This window comes from Thermobia domestica, chromosome 7 (genome assembly GCF_964235325.1).
Source record: "Thermobia domestica chromosome 7, izTheDome1.hap1.1, whole genome shotgun sequence".
NCBI classification, from domain to species: Eukaryota; Metazoa; Arthropoda; class Insecta; order Zygentoma; family Lepismatidae; genus Thermobia; species Thermobia domestica.
Genome location: NC_137460.1, coordinates 44,927,416 through 44,950,338, shown reverse-complemented (window position 1 = coordinate 44,950,338; position 22,923 = coordinate 44,927,416). Strand labels below are relative to the sequence as shown.

At 38.0% G+C, this 22,923-nt stretch overlaps 1 protein-coding gene across 2 annotated transcripts in view; it reads right to left on the bottom strand.

Annotated features, from left to right (window-relative positions):
- Window positions 1-1,589: 1,589 nt before the first annotated feature.
- Window positions 1,590-22,923, bottom strand: part of LOC145690042 (cytochrome P450 4C1-like) — a 90,720-nt gene continuing 69,386 nt past the window's right edge. For both annotated transcript variants that reach the window (XM_081764541.1, XM_081764543.1), the window contains exons 10-12: window positions 20,315-20,483; window positions 7,517-7,696; window positions 1,590-2,005 (exon numbers count right to left, since the gene is read on the bottom strand). In XM_081764541.1, coding sequence (XP_081620667.1) covers window positions 1,788-2,005; window positions 7,517-7,696; window positions 20,315-20,483 — 567 coding nt within the window. In that variant the 3' untranslated portion in view covers window positions 1,590-1,787. The remainder of the gene's footprint in view (window positions 2,006-7,516; window positions 7,697-20,314; window positions 20,484-22,923) is intronic.

The following is a 22,923-nucleotide window of genomic DNA, read 5'->3' as shown; positions in this document are numbered from 1 at the left end:
GCTGCGGATGATTTACCACGAGAAAGTTACCAACAAGAAATAAACCCGATTTCAGATTTGTTTTAAGGTGGAAAATTACGAGTTATGAAAAATGTATACTTGTATTATTAATAGCTTATTTGTGTTATTCAACTTTGTACCTAATTTTTAGTAAGTCTCTTCTTTGCTTTAGGTAAACTACTTTGAATAAATATTCACAATAATTGTAATTATGCATATTTGTAACTTAAATTTAACGTGGTGTTTTAGTGATTACACAAATTACAATGAGCATAGTTTATGGAGATGCTCTCACATAGTACCCGAGCACCTTTATACACTATGAAAACCGATCTTTCAAGTCTTTTGTGAGAAAAATACTGTGAACTGAGAAACCATAACCTTTTCCATATTGTACAGGGGTATTTTCCTGCGAATAGAAGTTTCTTTTGGAATGCGTTCAGAAATTAACACTTGGAAGAATACTCTCTTAGTACAAGTATATTTTAGGCACACACTCCCCCCACCTCGGACTGTTTCAATTTCCTCACTGACAAACACTTTACCATATTATATCGTAAAGGTCAGATCCACCGTTATTGTAACAGAGTGGTGCTTGAACGATTGACTAGAAATTCAAACTCCGATTAGTGACAATTTCAGTCTTGTTTTATTACAAGTGTAAACTCTAGTCAGTACAGAAGAGGCCGTAGATCGTGTTCAGAGTTGATGACGATGGATTTGGTGAGTCAGAGTAAGTCACAATGGATGAGAGTGGTTCATGGTGGGTGGTGGGTCACGGTGGGTGGTGTGTCGCTGTGAGAGGTGGGTCAGTGGGTCGTGGGTCAAGTTTTCATTGACCCACGCCGCTGCATCCGCTCCGCTGCGAAATTCGTAAGCTAAGTCAAATTTGTCTAAAGGCATTAAAACAAATTCAAGTTCAAATTCTGGGAACTTCGCTGCACTACATTGATCTTCACTTGTCATATCAGTGTTGCCATAGTGTTGGTTGAAGCTTCAGTGCTCTATTAAACACCGTTTCGAAAACGGCGCTTTCTATCGAATAAGAAGGCTGTTGCTAATATTGAATTAAAGGCAAGACGAAATTTACGACAGAAATTCTTGCTCCTTTTTGTTAATTCTTCCTCAACTGAACTATATTGGGGGGGGGGGGGCGAGGACCCCACCTTTAAACATTGGGCGGCCAAAAGTGCCCTGCCCCCCCAAACTCGGCGCCTATGACTATGACAACCATATGATGTCACGTTCCAAGACCGATGGCAGCGCAATCCATATACGACGACACTGATCCCGCCCACCGAAAGCGTTGATTGGCTCTTTCGCTGTGTAGACGATCCAAACTGATTTCGATAACGCATATAGGAAGTTGCTCGTCTGTATGTATTCTAGTCTGTGATCAATATTTACCGACAATGAAAAGATGGCCCTTTGACACTACTAAAGTTTGTCGCAATATTTGAACATTTTTTGTACATTAAATAACTATTATGTATATATATGATTTACATGAGCACTATAAGTTCTCTCGCTTAAGTTGCCCTGAGTGAGTACGTATATAATTTACCTAATAAAGAAATATAATTGAAATATTTTTAAAAATGTTTAATTCCGTATAACACCAAAATTTGTCACAATTTTTGATCGTTCTTTCAATGTGTTGAAAACCATAATAATACATAGATGAGCAATACGATTTACATGATCATTATAAGTCCTTGCACTTAACTTGCCCTGAGTATATACATATATAATTACTTGATAAAGAGGTATCATTGGTTTTCTTAAGTTTAAGAATGTTCAGTAGCAAGGTTCTGGTAAAAGGTACGGAGCTGTTTGACTCCAGAAGGATGTCTGGGTGTAATTTTAATTTTAACTCCATTTCCAGACTTTAAAACCAATTGAGCTTCCAATTCAAGATCTTCTCTTTTACCAACAGCTTCAATTTTATAATTTCTCAAAATTGTTGAGATAATCACTTTCTCTTCTAACATGGCGAACTTCTGACCTGAAAAAAAATAATGTAATAGTTAGCAATAGCTCCCAATTTCCAGCATTTTATGTTTTTTTTTTTTTCTGAGATACAGATATTGTTAATAGGATGTACAACACCCTCATATTACACAATATAATGTTACAATTAAATATAATATGTCCGTCCTTTCTAAATTGTAGTTGTCCACGTCACCATTACTATTTGGTCTATTCACGCGGGAGAATTTTCTTAATAATGTGGCCTAGGTTCTTACACTTTACATCCATGCAGTGCTATTCATTCTCACAGTTTAAGCTGACTTTTATAACATTTATGCATTATTGTAGGAAGTTTCCCGTATTCTTGAACTACATTACAACGAACTTAATGAGACAATGGAGCAATGACATGCAGGCCGGTAGCCAGCCCAAAAATGTAGGGGGGCCCCGGCTGAAGTTAGGGGGGGCCCGACCCAAAAATATTATAGTTCATCACCATATTATAGTTCATTTGCAAGCCTACCGTGAAAATTTTATGGGGGCCCGCAAAAATTTAGGGGGGCAGCCCCCCCCCTGGATACGGGCCTGATGACATGTTGGATCGACTAAATTCATAGATTTATCAACAGACAGTTTTTCACATTAGAGCCAACCTGTAATTGTAATTTGTGTCTCAGCGAACTTGATAGGCAGCAAATGGGGCCACGTCAACAAATATTTTGACACTAAATAGTCTTTTGTTTTTAATCTATCTGCTATGAGTAGATTCAGTTTTTTCTTTTAAAAACAGTGTCATAATTCCGTAAACACATTATTTCAGATATCAGGAATTTATGTCTTATCTAGGTGCACTTGGCTGGTGATTCTGTTTTCAATAAATAAATAAATAAATAAATAAAAACATGTGAAATATAGCTCTACTACAACAGCTTGAAGCTAAGACACTAATATCTCAAGAACTTATACTCTTGCTACAAACTAGCACAAAATTATGTTAACATTTATTTACAGCAATTGATTGAAAATAATTAATTTTTAGCTATTAATGTCTGCTAAATTTCATGATTGTTTAGCTATACACCTTAACTCTACTCAGGTCATAAAGTCATTTACTATTATCACCATATACCAAACGTTATCATGAAACAATCTTTCCATTCGTACCATCATCATGTGATTTATCAGTGTCCCAAATGTCAGTGGCGGCCGGTGGTTTGTGGTTTCGGGTGTTGCAGTACGAACGATCGGAGACAGAAGATATAAAGTGGACTCATTGACTAATCAGCATAACTTTAGATGCAAATGCTATGTGACATGTTAAATTAAATAAAATTCTGTGTTTAAAAAATAAAAAATGCAGAGCATTTTATCCAATTAATCACCTTATTTAATTAGTAAGTTCATTCTCCTCTCTTTGATTGGAGCAAATCTGCCTAATACATGCTGGTTGAACTCTGGTATTCTAATTGTCAGGTCTTTTTCTCTGGAAAGCATAACCAATGGTGATAACCTTTCTTGGGACATTCAATTCCTTGAAAGTGTCAATTCTTTTGATGTGGAAAAAAACTTTCCTTATTTTGCTGACGCCATAGGTACAGTTAATATTAATTTCAGAAGCTTTGTAGATTCACTAAATATTTTTTCTAGATTATTGCAAACAATTCATTCTAGCAAACTCAGTCCCTGACTGTGATCCGAATTCCTCTTCAGCGTAGACTGAAGAGAGTTCGTAGCAGAGATCAGTGTTATAAAAAAATGTACATTGAACACACTTTATCCCTTTCGGGATGAAGGGGTTTTTGGGGTATTTTTTAGACTTTCAGTCAAGCAGCTACTGCATCGTCACTATTTATCCTAGGATCATGGTTCATACCTCATTCTCTTCAGAATGGAGCTGGCTTTCAAATGGTACCACTTGCATGCTCATACCATATACCAGGAGCGGGGAAAATGATGTCAAAAGGAAAATTTCGGAGGGAACTTTTTTCACACTTTGGGCCCCCCCTGGACCGGCCCTGTGTGAACGTAGACATCTAAAAAAAATCTGATAAATAGTACTTGGTATACTGAATGTGTGTGCCAAATTTCAAGTTTCTATCTTGAATACTAAGGGCGGGAGAAATTTTATCAAGAATTCTCACAATGCCCCAAATTACCGTAAAACACTATGATCTCAGGAAAAAACTTTCCTGAGACATCCCTAATTACCCTAGGGCCATGTTTCGCCCATCATTCTCTTTAGAATAGAACTGCCTTTCAGGCGGTACCATTCACATGTCTCCATCATGTATCTAAGGCGGGAAATTCCCGAAAAAAGGATTTTTTGGTCGAAATATCCCTTTTTCCAACTTTTAGCCGCTCTGGACCCCCCTGTTTTAACGCATAAATCTGAAAAAAAAATCTGTTAAATACTACTTGGTGGACTGAATGTTTGTGCACAATTTCAACCTTCTAGGTGCAAAAATAAGCCCGCCAAAAATATATATATACCGACAATGCCTCATATTTCCCTATACAGAAGTATATTTTGATAAAAATTCCCTGACACATCCCTAATTACCCTAGTGTCATGTTTCGCCCATCATTCTCTTCAGAATAGAGCTGCCTTTCAGACGGTATGACTAACGTGTCTCCATCATGTATCTAAGGCGGGAAAATCCCGAAGAAAGGGATTTTTTGGTCTAAATATTCCTTTTCTCAACTTTTAGCCGCTCTGGACCCCCCTGTTTTAACGCAGAGATCTGAAAAAAAAATCTGATAATTACTACTAGTTGGGCTGAATGTTTATGCACAATTTCAATCTTCTAGGTACAAAAGTAAGCCCGCCAAAAATATATATACCGACAATGTACCATATTCCCGTATACAGAAGGATATTTTGTAAACATTCCCTGCGACATCCCTAATTACCCTAGGGTCATGTTTCGCCCATAATTCTCTTCAGAATAAGACTGTCTTTCAGCCGGTATGACTTACGTGTCTCCATCATATATCTAAGGCGGGAAAATCCCGAAGAAATGGATTTTTGGGGTAAAAATATCCTTTTTTTTTCAACCTTTTACCCCCCTGTTTTAACTCAGAAATCTGAAAAAAAAAATCTGGTAAATACTACTCGGTGGACTGAATGTTTGTGCAAAATTTCAATCTTCTATGTGCAAAAATAATCCCGCCAAAAAATAATGAACATAGGCTTAATAAATAAAAATATATAATTTAGAATTATGACGTCATCACCTCCTATGTCTCGACGCAGGAAGATGTGAAACCATACGTAAGGTCTTCTACAATGCCTCTGGACTTGAAAAAAAAAATGGACGAAAAAGCTTAAATAGGAGAGTTATAACGCAATGTACCATGAAACACCCGTATGGTGCAAATTGTACCATATGAGCTCCAAAGGGTTATTCACAGTTTATCTAGGAAAATTTAAAATAAATTGTGGAAATGTATCTAGTGCAAACAACATTATTGCCATAAGATGTCCTGTAAATTTAAACCGGATTTTTTCCCACCACACTCCTGAATTGCCCTTTGCTTGTTTAGTCTAAGCCTTAATTGCAAGTTTCTTCTCAGTTGAAAGCTGGATTTTTTTTTGTAAATTATTTACAGAAGTCATGGTATACAATTCATTCAGAATGTGTAGGTTATTTATAGAATAAAGCACACACAATAAAATTAAATCTAATAACTAATAACTAAAACAAATGATGCAAAAGACGTACTGGCATATGAATTGTGAATGTCATATTCATACATCAACACACACATATATGCGTAAAAGAAAAAAACTACATTCGAAATCATCCGACTTGGTTGTTACGCAATGCACGATGAACACAATATATACTTCCACATGAGGCGAAACAACGCTTATCAATGTCATACGTTCTGGAAAGCAAACTTCGAAACCCGCCAGATGCATGTAAAAAAAGCCAAAAATCAAAGAACGTCAAAACAAACAGCATTGCCAGTTCTACACCCAGAAATGTTAGCTGAGAGGGTCTAAAGTATTAGAGGAAGGTCCAATACTTCTACGTAATATCGAACCTATCTTATACTGGACCCGAAAAGACGATAAGTGATTCTTAATTATTTTCACCTATATGTTTTAGAAAAAAACGATAGAACGATTATTTTTATAAGAAAAGAAAGAGTACATGATGAGGCGTAAGATAAAATATTTAACCTACATCAATCATTTCTCTGTTAAACAAGTATAGTTTGTTAGGAAAGTCTACAAATGTTAGTCAAGTTCCGAAATTTTTGGGAGGTCCGGACCCGGTGGACTCCCCTCGTGGCTACGCCCTTGAGCATTGTTAACTAGACCCAAATTCAATGTGGCGTTCCCCATCATACAGTTTCACGTGGAAATTATCAAGAGTAGAAAATATACTTATTTTATAAAAGAAATATGTATATACTAAAATACTATCCACAGAGGGGGGCGATTCTATATATTGACTTATTAATATTTGGTTCACAAATTGTTATACAAGAAGCCTTCATTATCTATATAAGCTAAGAATTAACTTGTAAATGCGGGTCTACTTTCATTTGTTCTCTGCTCTACTACATATTTCTTTCTTATTTTGTAATTCTGCAATCACTTTTTTTTTTTCAAAAAATTGTCATTATATTGATTTGCTTCAGTATAGTCCCGTAATTTAAAAATATGAATGCATAATAACAAATTCCATTTGTTAATTGGTAATGAAATAAAATTCAGAAAGCTAATTTAGTGCGAGAAACCTTCAAATTCAATGGAAACCGTGCTGTGTTGCAGAAGCACTACAACGACAAGACCATTTAACTTCTGAGATAGGGGAAAGCAGACTTAACATTCGCTCCAATTCCCGCGCTGAAGGAATCTGGTCGTTGTATGCTCGCTGCAACACAATAGAAATTAGAGACTCTGTGACGGATTATTTTTCAATTTTTAAAACGGATTAACGAAACGGACAGTTACAGAAGTTTAAAAAATGTTATTTAAAGTATATATGGGATTATTAGAAAGTATTTTTTCTGTTCTTTACTACTATTGCTAATAATATTTTTTCTTGAAATACTTTGGTCGTTGCGCAACGCTGCAATACTAACATTAGCCGCCACTGCCACTGCCAAATGTGGTATTTGTGACTATGTTAATTTACTAGTTAATGAAAACTGGAAAGAATTTTATATATATATATACAATATAAATAGAATTGAAACAAAACAAACAAATTTAAGGTATTAAATGACTGATATCAGAGAGCGCTTCAATAATAGTGTTTACAGAAGTGACTGACTAACAGAACATATTACTAATTTTTCTTATTTTAACCCAGCGAAGTGGATAATTGAGGCTAGTTAGTCAATAAGAGGGAGTAGATTGTTCTCCTCCTCAATGTAAAAAATGCAAGACTTTATAATATAATGCATAGTGAAATTGGTAAAAGGTAAAGTATGGAAAATCTAAGAAAAAATATAAATAAATAAAAACTCGCTTGTTTCTACGATATACAGTACAACTAGTATTTCTAAATCATAAAATACAAATTTTTACCTATGCAGTTTCTTGGTCCTGCACTGAAAGGAATGTAAGCGTAAGGATGCCTTCCTTGTACTCTCTCAGGAAGAAAATTGTCTGGGTCGTATTCCTCTGGATTTGGAAATACATTTGGGTTTCTATGTGCCATAAAAGGACTCACAACAACCGTTGCTCCTGCTGGAATTATGTAGTCCTCTGAAACAAAAATAAAGAAACAAACGCTGAAAATCAATTCAATTTCATAAATTAGCCTTATTTATAGTTTTACCTGCTTTCCAACATTTCGAACATGCGTTCTCCATCTCTCATTCACTGAGAAATAATCATATCCCATCGGAGTTCCTTATTCAGATATGTCATGTATATACGTAGTACATGAAGGTTCAAAGACCTGCCTGTGACTCAATGGTTAGAATGTCTTTATGTTGGAGAACGGGTTCCAGGAAGACCTCAAATAGTTCGGGTTCCATGTTAAACTTTACCGCATGACTCACATAACTTGGGCACTGCTCAAAGGAATATTAAATTATACTTCATGCATTCATTCATTGCTCAAAAGAGATGTTGAACTGTACCTCATGCCTCATCTACCTCAATCATTGTTAAAAAGAGATGTTAAACAATACCCCATGTTTTATGTAGCCTAGACGTTGCTGCAAAGAGATGTTAAACTATACTTCATGCCTCATATAGCCTAAATATTGCTCAAAAGACTTGTTAAACTATACCTCATTCGTTACCTACCCTATCAAGGTAAGTTCGGAAGAAAGCACTCGCATGCAGAGAAACTAATTATGCCATTTGATAGACCAATTCATGCTAATTACAACAAGCTAATAAAATTCCCGTACGGTTGAGAACTTTTCGAGAGATTCAACGTTAAATGTACGATTGCGCCTCCCAGCAACCTACCGTTATTATGCAGTTTTGATTGTTTCAACTTGCTTCTGCTTAATCACTGGGGTCCGTTAACAGACAAATTGTCCATTTCAAGTTGGATGACGGATGGCAAAGACATAATGGTTGAAAATATACTAAAGAACTGCACATGATTTGTACAACTATTTACTGAGTTTGGCTTCCGACCAATCAAATATTATGGCAGATTTGTACATAGTATGAAACTTCTTCATCCGGACGTTATGATGTATCAACGAAACAATCAAAGAAAGTTCGTGTTTATGCTAATGAATCAGTTCCTATCACCGAGGTAACAGAAGAACAGTGATCAAATTTAATCTCTAACCTATCATTATTTTGAACAGTATAAGTACTAATTTTAACTAACAAACTCGTTAGTTATTGCAAAAGAGTTTTTTCTATTACCTCCGATAGATTTCACCTCGTATGTCAATAGTCGTTGCTAATAGTGTTGTACTTAACGCGTTTAAATGCACTGTGACAATTACGCTCACACACTTAATTAATTGTTCATATATTCAAATTAAAACATCTTTATATGTAAATTCAATTTATTTTAAAAAAGTCAAGGAAAATTTTATTTTGTTTCATTTAGCAGCCAAGCGAACCTCTTTCATTTGTCCCAGGTAAAGAAGTTTCTCTGCTTTTCAGAAAAAAAAAACATAAGACGGTAACCGCACTAATAGACCACCCATTTTTCTACCTCGCCAGTAAACGGTAATGGAATTTGCTATTGTTACTCCAGCCATACTGTCGCACTACCAAAGTACCTCCATATCGCAAATATCACGTCACAGACACACAGGAACCAAAATTTTTTATCTACAATCTTCGCAAGTGCTTCTGAAACTCTTTAACATCACGTACTAGCCCAGAAGAGACGCTAGAGACCCAAGCCAAATTATCAACCGATTTTTGGGAAATGGTGTCACGAACTTAAAGCGGCGAATCAGAATCCGAAATTCAAAATTCACAAAGAGAAGAATGAAGCGTCTATTTTTTTAAAAAAATAAAGAAAGCTGGGAGAACGCCCACACGGAAGAGAGGTTACTCTAAGTCGACACTTCATCGTGAAAACATCACCAACACGCGATTCATAAGCGTACGTCAACTCATATGTACATATATATATATATATTTAAGTGTTTAAATTTCAGAAAAATGGCTAGCTAGACACCCGTTAGCAGCCAGTTACTTAAACCACGCGTTATCCACAGCAACTTCGTCGTTACAAGATTATTTATACAAATATTTAAAACATCGACAGATAGACATAATTCTTATCATCTTACGGTAACGCTACATAAATGGTGATGTTGAAGTGAGTCTGTGATTCTATATACGTTGATTTCCTGCATAAAGTGCAAAGACAGGAAAAGTAGTGCGATGTATGGCGGATATATATATAAACTGTGCGAGTGAAATTTAAGTGCAGATGGATGTGATAAGTGACGCATCGTTGCATTTCAACAACATGGAGATGAAGGACGGAGACACGGGTTCGATCCCCGATACTTGGAACAGATGCCTTGCCACACGAAGACCCAGACGCTTCAGACAAACGAGGACCTCTTCTCCGGGAGTTGAATCCAGAGGACAGCGGGGTCTGAGAAGGGACATTAGGAAGCATTGTGACGGTCAGTTAAGTACAGTGCAGTTTTCTTCTGAAGTGTGGAAATATAAGCGGAAGGACTTATTAAGGTAGGACAAAGTATTCTGTTATTTTCGTTATTGAAGAAGGACTATGGCCAATATTTCCGTGATTCGTGATCTCCATACCTTTTTCTAGAAACTTCGGGACATTGTTTATTCATACGGAACTGTCCGTAAACATTTAGAGCATTTTTTTTGAAGAAGTAAACAAATAGCCTAATGCCTTGGTTGCATTTCCAAAATTAATTCACTGATATAGGAACTGTTAATTTCATTCTTGAATAAGTACCATAAAATTTTTGATTATTTTACTAGTGAAATTTGTATACATTGATTTGATCTTCAATCATGCATTTATTTGTAATCGTAATGTGTCAATATTTAGATCCTTGAAGCCGTCATTATAATCATTTATATGCAATCCAGTATTTATTTATATCAAGTATGAATTATTTCTCTTTTAAACATAAATCGCGTTTAAGATGTGTGAATGTAATGTAATTTCTGTTTTGAGTAAACTATGATTTAGCGTCAAAGTCTAGTTTTTCAAATTTTAACATTTGTATAGGTTGTGTTAGGGAAATATGTGTCAGAGCGGTAAACAGGCTTAATATGATTTTATTGTAACTTGTCAATTTTTATTATACTCATTCTTAAAAGAAACAATCAATATAAAGCTTCCAAAGTACAATGTAACAAGAAATGGCTTCCCGAACAGGAACCCGAATGCGTAGTTAATCTTATTTGAAGGACCAACATGCGTAGTTAATTTTATTTCAGGACCGAAAAGCGTAGTAAGCGTTAAAAAAAAAAAAAAAGTAGGAAATTTAGTTTGGAGAAGCATACATAGTAAATTTCGAACAGCGAACGAAAACAGTAATCAAGTCTATTACGTAATACTAAAATTAAGAATGGGAAGCGTGATAGGAAATTAGGTAACTTTGTATTCAAAGAATCATTATTTCGAGATTACCCGTAGGGAACGATTAAGCGTTCTACTCCCCCTCGCAACCAATTTTATTTCATTTCAGCACATGCGTAAATAATAATAATAATAATAATAATAATAATTGTTCTTACCTCATGTTTGTTTGTTGGTTTGTGTGATTGGAAGAGAAAAGAGATACACCATTTTCTTTGTTAAAAAAAAAAGAAGAAAAGAAGGAAAGAAGAAAACAAAAAGGTAATGCACCAGGTAAGCGATTAATATAAGTGAACATGCAAATTTTTGGCATATTGATGCATAAATTTAGCTAAGTTTGTTTCTAGTGAATAACATTAGTATTAATATAATTATATAGTCATATATATATATATGTTTAGAATAGGTTAGATTTAATACTTTTATTTACACGTGCATTTTATTACTTAAATATTATTGTGTTTTAGATATTTTATCTGTTAATTAATACACTATTTGTATATGCACATGAATATACATGTGAACAAAAAAAAAAAAAAAAAAAAAAAAGAATGAACTAAGTTGTTGTGGAAAACGTGTGGTGATAAAGTAGCTTGGCATGCTACATTGATGAAATAGTAATATTTTTGCGTATTAAGGTGAGCTTAGAGTACGAAATTTAGAGTGATTGACAGCATAGGTCAGATAATTAGAATTAATTTTAGACAAATTTTAATAAGAATCATTCTGACAATCCAGTTATTTAAGTCTACTTGCAGATGCCACAGTTGAGGCCATCTACCTTGAGGCAACGACCAAGAAACAGAATGTCTGCCATGGAAGAAGCACAACGTTGTCGCACGTGTGGACGTGACCTATGGGAACAGGATTTGGATCCCACGGATGAGGCTCGAAATTGTCCTGAATGTGGTGACCAGAGGAATACAAGTCCAGTTATGGAAAATGATGTCACTCAAGGAAGTAGAGACAACATTCAACAGCATCACAGGCCGAACAGCACTAATGGCGATTTTCAGGAATCTCTTCTATCAGCGTTACATGAGTTCATGAGACAACAAAAAGAAGAAAACAAGAAAAACGAAGAATTTAGAGAAGAACAGAGGAAGAAAAACGAAGAATTTAGAGAAGAACAGAGGAAGAATATAGAAGAACAGAGGAAGAATATAGAAGAACAGAACAAGAAAAACGAAGAATTCAGAGAAGAACAAGATAAAAAACTTGACAAGCTCATGGAAAAACAAGACCATTTGGCAGAAGACCTCTCGAGGAAACTACAGGAGCAAGCCAGGAGGCTGGACGAACACGAGAAGTCGAACAAGGAAGCGCTGGAGGACTTCAAGCGCACCATCTCCCAAAGTCTGGAGGAACAGAGAGAGCGGCAGCACAGGCAGTTGCAGGAGACAGAAGAACGTCTCACGGCACAAGCTGGCCAAATGGAAGAGAGGATGGTCAGGCAAATGGAGGAAAGGCAGGAACAGGTCCTAGAAGATATGCAGCGCATGCGGATGGACTTGGAGACGCAGACCCAAGCACAAAGGATAGAGCTGCAGACAAGGATGGAGAATATTGAACATTCCATGACTGTACGACAAGAGGAGCTAATAGAGAGCCTCACTAATCAGAGCACCAGGATTGAGGAACTCCGGCAAATCCAAGAGGTCGAACGGGAGAAAGCAGGAGCTATTCAGCAGACGGTGGACCAACTGACAGCATCCCTAACGGAGAAGATGTCCGAGTTGGTAGAAAGGAGAGTTGGGGAAGCAGTAAGAAACATACCTCAACCCGCCTTCTCAGAACCCCCTCGAAGGACTCCAACGCCTCCGGTTTCAAATCCAATTTTAGAAGACCTCAGTCAAGGGAATCAGGAGAGTGGAAGATCTGTGGACTCTCACGTTAGCTGCAGAAGTTTTCTTCGAGCTCCTAAAATAGATGAATTGCCATCGTTTGACCCGGATACGGATGTGGGACTGCCATCAACCTTCCTTGAGCGGTTGTTGGATGACTGCAGGCTATACGGAATAGCGCAGGAAGAACTTCTCCACATAATTCCACGTATCCTACGTGGAGCAGCAAAGATGTGGATAGACAATCACATCCAACAGTTCAGAACTTTTGAAGACTTCCGTCGTGCCTTTCTGAGGAATTTCCAAAGCGAAGCCATTATTCAGCGAAAGCTCACTCGCCTCAGAAACACACGCTATAGGGCTGATTCACGTAAGTCCCTGCGTGAATTCTTTTGGGAGCAAGTCAAGGCGTTCCGGGAACTAAGTCCTTCTATGTCAGAAGCGGAAGTTCTCTCAAACGTGAAGAACATGTTACCGTTACGTATCCAAAGGCAGCTCATCGGAGTTCAGCTGGAGGACACGGAGCAACTGTCAATGATCCTCTGGGACAGCGAAGAGCTGGACAGGATAGAGAGTTTCCAGAGAGACCGAAATGCCCAAAGGAATAACAGGGGTACGACAGACCAACGGAGAGTACAGCATGTGCGTAGGCAGTCAACGGAGGAAACCGTATATAGGGACTCCGGAAATAGAAGACAACGGAACCATCCTTATCGAAGAGAGGACAATCGATTGCGCAACACTCACCAGCCATCACCGCGGACAGATGAAGACAGTTCCGGCAGCGAGAGAAGTACAGGAGCACCGACAAGAGGTCACGCGCAGCGCCGTTTCCGCCGCAATCAAAGAAACAGAGGAGACAGGCCAAGAACTGAAGAGAGACAAGTCCGACAAGTGACCACGCATCGAGGGAACAGCTCGGAGCGAAGAGGTCACACGAGAGGAAACAATCGTGGGTCACGAGGGAGAGGTAGCAGTACGCCAGACAGCATCAATGCTACCAACCCACTGGTCCTGCAGGCAGAGCAGCAGCAGGAAAACTAGAACTTGACCGCCAACGGTCCAGGGTTCGGGTTGACGGTCAGTCTCAGTCTGCTAGAAAGGAACCCAATAAAGTAGTTGACACCGATGTGGAAGGAAATGAAACAGCAGTGAAGATAAGAATTAATGCAGAAGGCAGATGTTGCACAGAGACTAATCAAAGAAACGTTGTAGAGCAAACACAAAAGAATACTGAGCCTCAGAAGATGAATGTGCATGTCTCTGCCACTTGGCTTACCTCTGATGATAATGAGAATGAACAAGGGGAAGATGAAACACAACGATATCAAACACCCAGGATAGAAGTCGTTATAAACCAACATACCTTCGAGGCAATTCTGGATACGGGCAGTGAAGCTACGTTGATTACGGAGTCTACTTGGAAAAAGATATCGGCAGATGTTCGCAACCCGACATTGCGACAAGCACAGGAGATCAGATTAGTGGATTTCACGGGGAGGTGTCAATCCAGAGCAATCGGTCGTGCAGTAATACCGATTGAGCTCTCGGAGATGGAGATTGCGTTGGAAGTATTGGTAGTTAAACGATTCAACGCACCCATTCTCCTGGGCGTGGACTTTCTGTACCGTGTACGCGCCGAGCTAGATTTCAATCGCTGTGAGCTGCGAGCGGATGCAGAACCCGCCAACATAATCCGCAAATTCCTACCTATGTCAAGAATGGAAGAGGAACTTTGCGTAGAGAAAGATCTTCAAATTTCAAATGTAACCAAAGACGAATTAATGCAAGAGATTGAAGAAAAAGTGCGTGCAGCCAACTTACCCTCGCACATTGAGGCACAACAACTTCAAGATATCCTTCGTAATCACTGCTCAGTATTTTCTGATCGTCCAGGACGCTGTAGGGTGTATCAACATGATATTGTTGTTGAAACAGAGGAGGCCATAGTTTCCAAGATATATCCGGTTACATTAGCACACAGAGATGAAGTGCGTACGCAACTTAAGCAAATGCTTGAATGGGACATTATTAGGCCTTCAAAATCCTGTCATTTGAATCCACTGCTGGTTGTACCTAAAAGTGATAAAACTCTACGTCTATGTGTTGACTTTAGATCCCTAAATAGGCATACCAAGGTGTTACAGACACGACCTCTGGAAATTCAGGAGATACTGCAGAGATTCCACGGTGTGAAGCATTTTGCAAGAATAGATATGAACTGTTCTTTCTGGCAGCTAGAACTGACTGAACGCTCGAAACCCTATACCGCCTTCCCATTTGAAAACAAATTGTATGAATTTCAAGTCATGCCATTTGGACTTTGCAATGGGACTCAATCCTTTACGAATGCGATGAACTTGGTATTAGGGGATGAGGTTCAGGACTTCACCATTTGTTATGTGGACGACCTCCTAATCTTTTCTAGATCGATGGAGGAACACCTGCAGCACATCGACACCGTTTTGGCACTTATCAGCAAAGCAGGAATGACGGTGAAATTGAAAAAGTCGGAGTTCGGATTAAAAGAAGTTAAATTTTTGGGACACGTGATTTCACCAACCGGTATTGTAAAAGATAAATCGAAAGTAGAAGTCATATTGAACCTGGAGCCGCCTCGCACAATAAAACAAGTGAGAAGATTTCTTGGCATCTTAGGATATCACCGCTCATACATACCAAACTTCTCGCAAGTGGCGCAACCTCTCTTTGAGTTGCTGCAAAAGAGTCGAAGATGGAAGTGGACTCAAGCACACCAGAAAAGTTTCGAAGACTTAAAGAGGGCTATCGCGGAGGATGTGATGCTGTACCATCCCAACTTCCAGGAACCCTTTTACGTGCAGTGTGATGCATGTTTGTCAGGCCTGGGAGGCTGTTTGTACCAGAAACAAGGGGATGAAAGGCGAGTGATCCAATACGCCAGCCGAAGTTTAAGAGGAGCAGAGAAGAATTACGCCATCAATGAGCTGGAATGTCTTGCCATTCTTTGGTGCATACAGAAATTTCGCATCTACCTCCTTGGTCGGCGCTTCACTGTGATCACTGATCACAAAAACCTACAATGGCTGCACCGCAGCAAGAACTGGAACAGTAGGTTGACCCGCTGGAGTGTACAGCTGCAGGATTACGCTTTTGATGTAGAGTACTGCAAAGGCAAGGATAACACAGTTGCAGACTCCTTGTCACGCTATTACGAGGAAGGCCCTGCAAACACTTTCAGCGTGAATACTGTGAAGCAGCAGACCTTGGTACTTGCAGTCACCAAAGAAGAGCTTGCGAGACAGCAGAGAGAGGATCCTCAGTGGCAGGATATAATTGACTTCCTAATAAAAGGCGATACTACGGATGGGAGCACCAGGAATCGGAATTGGAGTCAAAGCTATTGCTTAGCTGACCAAGTTCTATGCCTCAAGAACTTTCATGCTCCAGAGATGCTGACAATCTGTCTTCCGAAGACACTTCAAGACAAGGCACTCCAAGACATCCATGACAACGGCGGACACTTTGGCTTTTACAAGTCGTGGAAGGCCCTGAGCCAATCTTACTTCTGGAAAGGAATGAGGCGAGACTTGAAGAAATGGATAGCCGATTGTGAAGTGTGTGCTCGATCCAAAGTGGACAGACATCCCCCTCAGCGAACAGTAACCTCTTACCACGCAGAGCGACCCAGAGATATTTACTATGTCGATCTTGTAGGACCAATGACACGAACACCCACGGGAGAAAAGTATATCCTCACCGTGATGGATGGATGCACGAGGTACCTCGTAGCCATTCCCTTGAGGAACAGTTCGGCTAACCTAGTCCTCAAGTATCTCAGCCGTTACGTTCTACCCATCATTGGGGTACCAAATGCCATATTGAGTGACCAAGGACCACAATTTACCTGCTCAAGATGGAAGGAAGAAATGGAGAGACACAACATCAAGGTCTTGTACGCACCTCCATACCATCCGAAGTCGAACCTGGTGGAGAGAACACACGCTGAACTTCACCGACTATTCAGAGTATTCTGTGCCAAAAATCACACTTCTTGGGCAGAACATCTACCAAGCATTGTCATCCTCGTAAATCATGCGGTGACAGAATCCCTCTCTTATACTCCAGCGGAATTATTTCTAGGAGCAGTGCGAAGAAATCCCATCTTGGAGCATTTTGGTATTCCGAGGGAAGAACGAGAGACCTGGGAGGACAAGCTGTTCTATGCATCCCGTAGGAACATCACCTTGAAAAGGCGAAGAAATGAAAAACTCACCACTAAAGGTCCGGTGGTAACACCTGGGGACTTAGTGTTCCTGAAAGCGCACAGGTTAAGTGCTGCTGCAGACCAGACCGTGCGGAAGTTTTTCGATCTTTACCAGGGTCCGTATTATGTGAAGAAGAAGGTTGGAGCTAATACCTTCGCCATTATTGACTGTAGTACAGGAAAAGAATTGGTCCCACAACATTTGGAGAATCTCAAGACGTGGAAATGCTCAGAAGAGAGAAAGGAAGAATGGATCCAACGCATGAATGAGAGACTCTCACCCGGAGCATCCAGTAGCCAGAAGTAATCTTCAAACATGACATTGAGATTATCTCTCTCAGCGTGCACGAAATTTTAACATTAGGGTTCGGATTTTTTGTGAATATTTAAATTTTCTTCTTCAACATAGATTAGGGTTAGGACTTTCATGTATTTGTACTTTCTGTCAGAATTTGAACTTTTATATTTATCAAATGTTACTTCTCCTTAGATGCAGCCGTGCTTCACTCTGTTGCAGCACTTGCTACATCTTGGGAGGGGGGTATTGTGACAATTACGCTCACACACTTAATTAATTGTTCATATATTCAAATTAAAACATCTTTATATGTAAATTCAATTTATTTTAAAAAAGTCAAGGAAAATTTTATTTTGTTTCATTTAGCAGCCAAGCGAACCTCTTTCATTTGTCCCAGGTAAAGAAGTTTCTCTGCTTTTCAGAAAAAAAAACATAAGACGGTAACCGCACTAATAGACCACCCATTTTTCTACCTCGCCAGTAAACGGTAATGGAATTTGCTATTGTTACTCCAGCCATACTGTCGCACTACCAAAGTACCTCCATATCGCAAATATCACGTCACAGACACACAGGAACCAAAATTTTTTATCTACAATCTTCGCAAGTGCTTCTGAAACTCTTTAACATCACGTACTAGCCCAGAAGAGACGCTAGAGACCCAAGCCAAATTATCAACCGATTTTTGGGAAATGGTGTCACGAACTTAAAGCGGCGAATCAGAATCCGAAATTCAAAATTCACAAAGAGAAGAATGAAGCGTCTATTTTTTTAAAAAAATAAAGAAAGCTGGGAGAACGCCCACACGGAAGAGAGGTTACTCTAAGTCGACACTTCATCGTGAAAACATCACCAACACGCGATTCATAAGCGTACGTCAACTCATATGTACATATATATATATATATTTAAGTGTTTAAATTTCAGAAAAATGGCTAGCTAGACACCCGTTAGCAGCCAGTTACTTAAACCACGCGTTATCCACAGCAACTTCGTCGTTACAAGATTATTTATACAAATATTTAAAACATCGACAGATAGACATAATTCTTATCATCTTACGGTAACGCTACATAAATGGTGATGTTGAAGTGAGTCTGTGATTCTATATACGTTGATTTCCTGCATAAAGTGCAAAGACAGGAAAAGTAGTGCGATGTATGGCGGATATATATATAAACTGTGCGAGTGAAATTTAAGTGCAGATGGATGTGATAAGTGACGCATCGTTGCATTTCAACAACATGGAGATGAAGGACGGAGACACGGGTTCGATCCCCGATACTTGGAACAGATGCCTTGCCACACGAAGACCCAGACGCTTCAGACAAACGAGGACCTCTTCTCCGGGAGTTGAATCCAGAGGACAGCGGGGTCTGAGAAGGGACATTAGGAAGCATTGTGACGGTCAGTTAAGTACAGTGCAGTTTTCTTCTGAAGTGTGGAAATATAAGCGGAAGGACTTATTAAGGTAGGACAAAGTATTCTGTTATTTTCGTTATTGAAGAAGGACTATGGCCAATATTTCCGTGATTCGTGATCTCCATACCTTTTTCTAGAAACTTCGGGACATTGTTTATTCATACGGAACTGTCCGTAAACATTTAGAGCATTTTTTTTGAAGAAGTAAACAAATAGCCTAATGCCTTGGTTGCATTTCCAAAATTAATTCACTGATATAGGAACTGTTAATTTCATTCTTGAATAAGTACCATAAAATTTTTGATTATTTTACTAGTGAAATTTGTATACATTGATTTGATCTTCAATCATGCATTTATTTGTAATCGTAATGTGTCAATATTTAGATCCTTGAAGCCGTCATTATAATCATTTATATGCAATCCAGTATTTATTTATATCAAGTATGAATTATTTCTCTTTTAAACATAAATCGCGTTTAAGATGTGTGAATGTAATGTAATTTCTGTTTTGAGTAAACTATGATTTAGCGTCAAAGTCTAGTTTTTCAAATTTTAACATTTGTATAGGTTGTGTTAGGGAAATATGTCAGAGCGGTAAACAGGCTTAATATGATTTTATTGTAACTTGTCAATTTTTATTATACTCATTCTTAAAAGAAACAATCAATATAAAGCTTCCAAAGTACAATGTAACAGCACATATACTCATTTTTCAAATAAACTTCCAATTTGAATCTCTCGAACAGTTTTCAACCGTAGAGGAACTTTGTTAACTTTTTGTAATAAGCATGGGTTAGTCCTTCAAATGGCATGCTTAGTTGCTCTGCAGGCGAGTGTTTTCTCCCAAACTTCGCTTGTAAGCTTTGAATTACTTTATGTAATATCTCATCTAGTCTAGACGTTACTCAAAATAGGAGTAAAACTGTGCCTTATGTCTCATTTGGTCTAAGCATTGCTCATAGGATATGTTAAACTATAGCTCATGTCCCATCTAGCCTAAACATTGCTTAAAAGTTATGTTGAACTATTCCTCATGTCTCATCTCGCCTAGGCGTTGCTGGAAAGAGATGTTAAACTATGCCTTATGTCTCTCTAATCTAGATATTGCTCAAAGGAGATGGTAAACTATGTCATGACTCATTTAACGCAGACATAGCTCAAAACAGATGCTAAATTCTATCTTATTTAGGGTAGGTTTGCTCAAATAATACGTTAAACTCCAAACCAACTAACAATATGAAAGTGAAAACAGTGAACTACCTTTTCCTTAAATGTGGTTAAAAATTTAAAAAATATCTATAAAGGCACTTAACACGTGAATTAATAAATGAGCATAATCTGTAATACTTAGGTAAAGTAAACAATAGTCTACATTTTACTTGTACCCTAATGGTTCTCTAAATATTTAACTTTTATTATAGTTTTGAATGAATGATTTTATATTTTAGCCTTTAAAGAACAAATTTAATACTTGTAAAGTTTTATATATACACAATACAACTCACTTGTGTGTACATCCTCTTTAAGCTCTCTCGCAAACATAGGGACACTTGGATACAATCTCAGCGAATCCTTGATGCATCTTTCCAAATATTTCATCTCATTTAAATCTTGCATCGTCGCAGGACGATCAGAATCTCCAAAGATTGATTCAAGTTCTGCAAAGGCTTTCTCCTAAAATAGTAAAGCTCATTCAAGTACGGATTTGTCGTAGTATTCGGACTTCATTTTGTTGATACATTTATATACATAATATATGGATTTCCTGAATATCTGTATCAAACATTTTTAAACAAATGGTAACAAATCAATACATAGTCTACCAACTTTCAACTTGATTTTAGACTTTTTACATTTACTATTTGTTACATTTGTAACACAGGGTCGAATTTATATCCCTCACGTGAGCAAGGCACAGAATGGGCCATAGAAATAATTTGTATACAGTATATTTTAACTGTTACTTGTAAATCGTCCGATTTTTCTGCCACATATCGGGTGAAAACCGAACTAGCTTTCCAAGGGTTTTAGATCGAGAATGGTGATTAGCTCATACAAGAACGAAGAGCTGGAGGAAGGGGATCAAGATGACAGCAGGACAGATAGTATAAAAGCTTAAAACTCTCACTTCTAACAATTTTTCATTTTTTTAAAACTAATCTATATATATAAAAGAGAACGCACAAATCCTTTGTTACCTCATCACGCTAATACGGCTGAACCAATTTCTTTTATTTTTGGGGGGTTATTAGGATTTGGACCCTAGATGGTTTTTATCATATCACTTTAATTTTTAATTACCAGTGTCTTGAGATAATTGACCATTCAAGTGTCCATAACGTACAAATCCTTTGTTAGTTCATCATAGGTAAAAATAAACGTATTTATATGCAACCCGCATGACCGTGTCACTCGGCGGGTTAACATAAATGACAGGCGATATAATGTTAACATTTACTGCAATCTACTATGGTTTTTATCATATCACTTGAAAGCGAAAACTTCCGGGGTGACCGCAGCGAAGCGGGGCGGGTTAACATAAATGACAGGCGATATAATGTTAACATTTAATGCAATCTTCTATGGTTTTTATCATATCACTTGAAAGCGAAAAAGTAAAAATTATCTAAGTAACAAAGTTTATTGCGTTCCGGGGTGACCGCAGCGAAGCGGGGTGAACGCTGCTAGTTTTACTTATAGATATTTTTAGTTTGATACAATTACTTACAACAACTTATCACTGTTTTAAGTAATAAATTGTTGTAAGGACTAGTCTGGTGCCACCAGTCCTCGTTACTTATTTATTTTTTATTTTTATTTATTTATTTTTTTAGTGTTAGCAGTTTTACTTAGAACCAGCTATTAGACAGGTCAGTTTGCTTATAGCTCATACTGTAACTTTTGAATCAATTTCACTATCGGAACAATTCTAGTGATAGAATCGACATGGCTTTATAGCCGCGACTTTAAAGCTTAATATCCGACTAGATGAGAACAGAACAGAACAGAAGAATTGGAACGAAATGCATCTATGTCTATAGCTGGATTATATTTCATATGCGACAATCTATGAATATGTGGACACGCGATAGGGACTAACGGGACTTTGTGATCAGTCTGTGAATCACAGTAAATACGTATCTAGTCAGAAAACATAGTACCGGTATTTCTTACGAAAAATTGCTCCCTTCTGTCATCATAAAAATATAAATAATTAATTAAAAACATCTAAAACTTATGAAAAGAAAATTCTTATAGCAGAACGAGATACATATTGACGTTGGCCACAATAGACTGAGATGATCCAGGCAGGAGAAAGGCAATCTCTAGCTTCATTGTTTTCTTCCAAACTTTTCATTGGTTTCAACCAATCTACAGGTTACCATTCTGTATATAGAGCGTTTCTAAAGTTCTTTAATAATGTATGATGCAGTACAATACATATTTAACATTACATGCTTCCTAAAAATCCACGAATATCTTGCCTAACGCGATCAATTGGCTACAAGAAATATCCGATGTGACGAAATAAAACATCTAATAGGAGAACTAAGCAGGTTTTCGGGTTCATCAGAATTTCCTTTTTCAAACGGGAACAGGTCAAAACTCCCACAGCCAAAACCCCCATACTCAAGAAATGTCAAAACGCCCACACAATCGGTCATAACTCCCACACAAACGGACAAATCTCCCAAATGCCCGAACGGTCATAACTCCCACAGCCAAAACCCCTACACTGGTAATCGGTCATAACCTCCAACGATCATAACTCCCACACAAATGGACAAAACTCCCACACATAGCAACGGTCACAATCCCCACATAAATGGACAAAACCCCCACACTAATGAACAAAACTCCCACATGCAGAAATTGTCACAACTGCCACACAAATGGACAAAACCCCCACACAATCGGACAAATCTCCCACACTCTGAAATGATCCTGGTTGCATGTCTTGCCCTTGTACTTTTTAATAACATTTTTTATTCCACTTAAACTGATGTTGCAACTATTCTTCTTGTACTGTTTTCTAATGACAGAAACACTAAAGTGGGCGTCATAAAGAGCCGCAACAAAGACGTGCAATCACGATCATTTCAGAGTGTGGGGG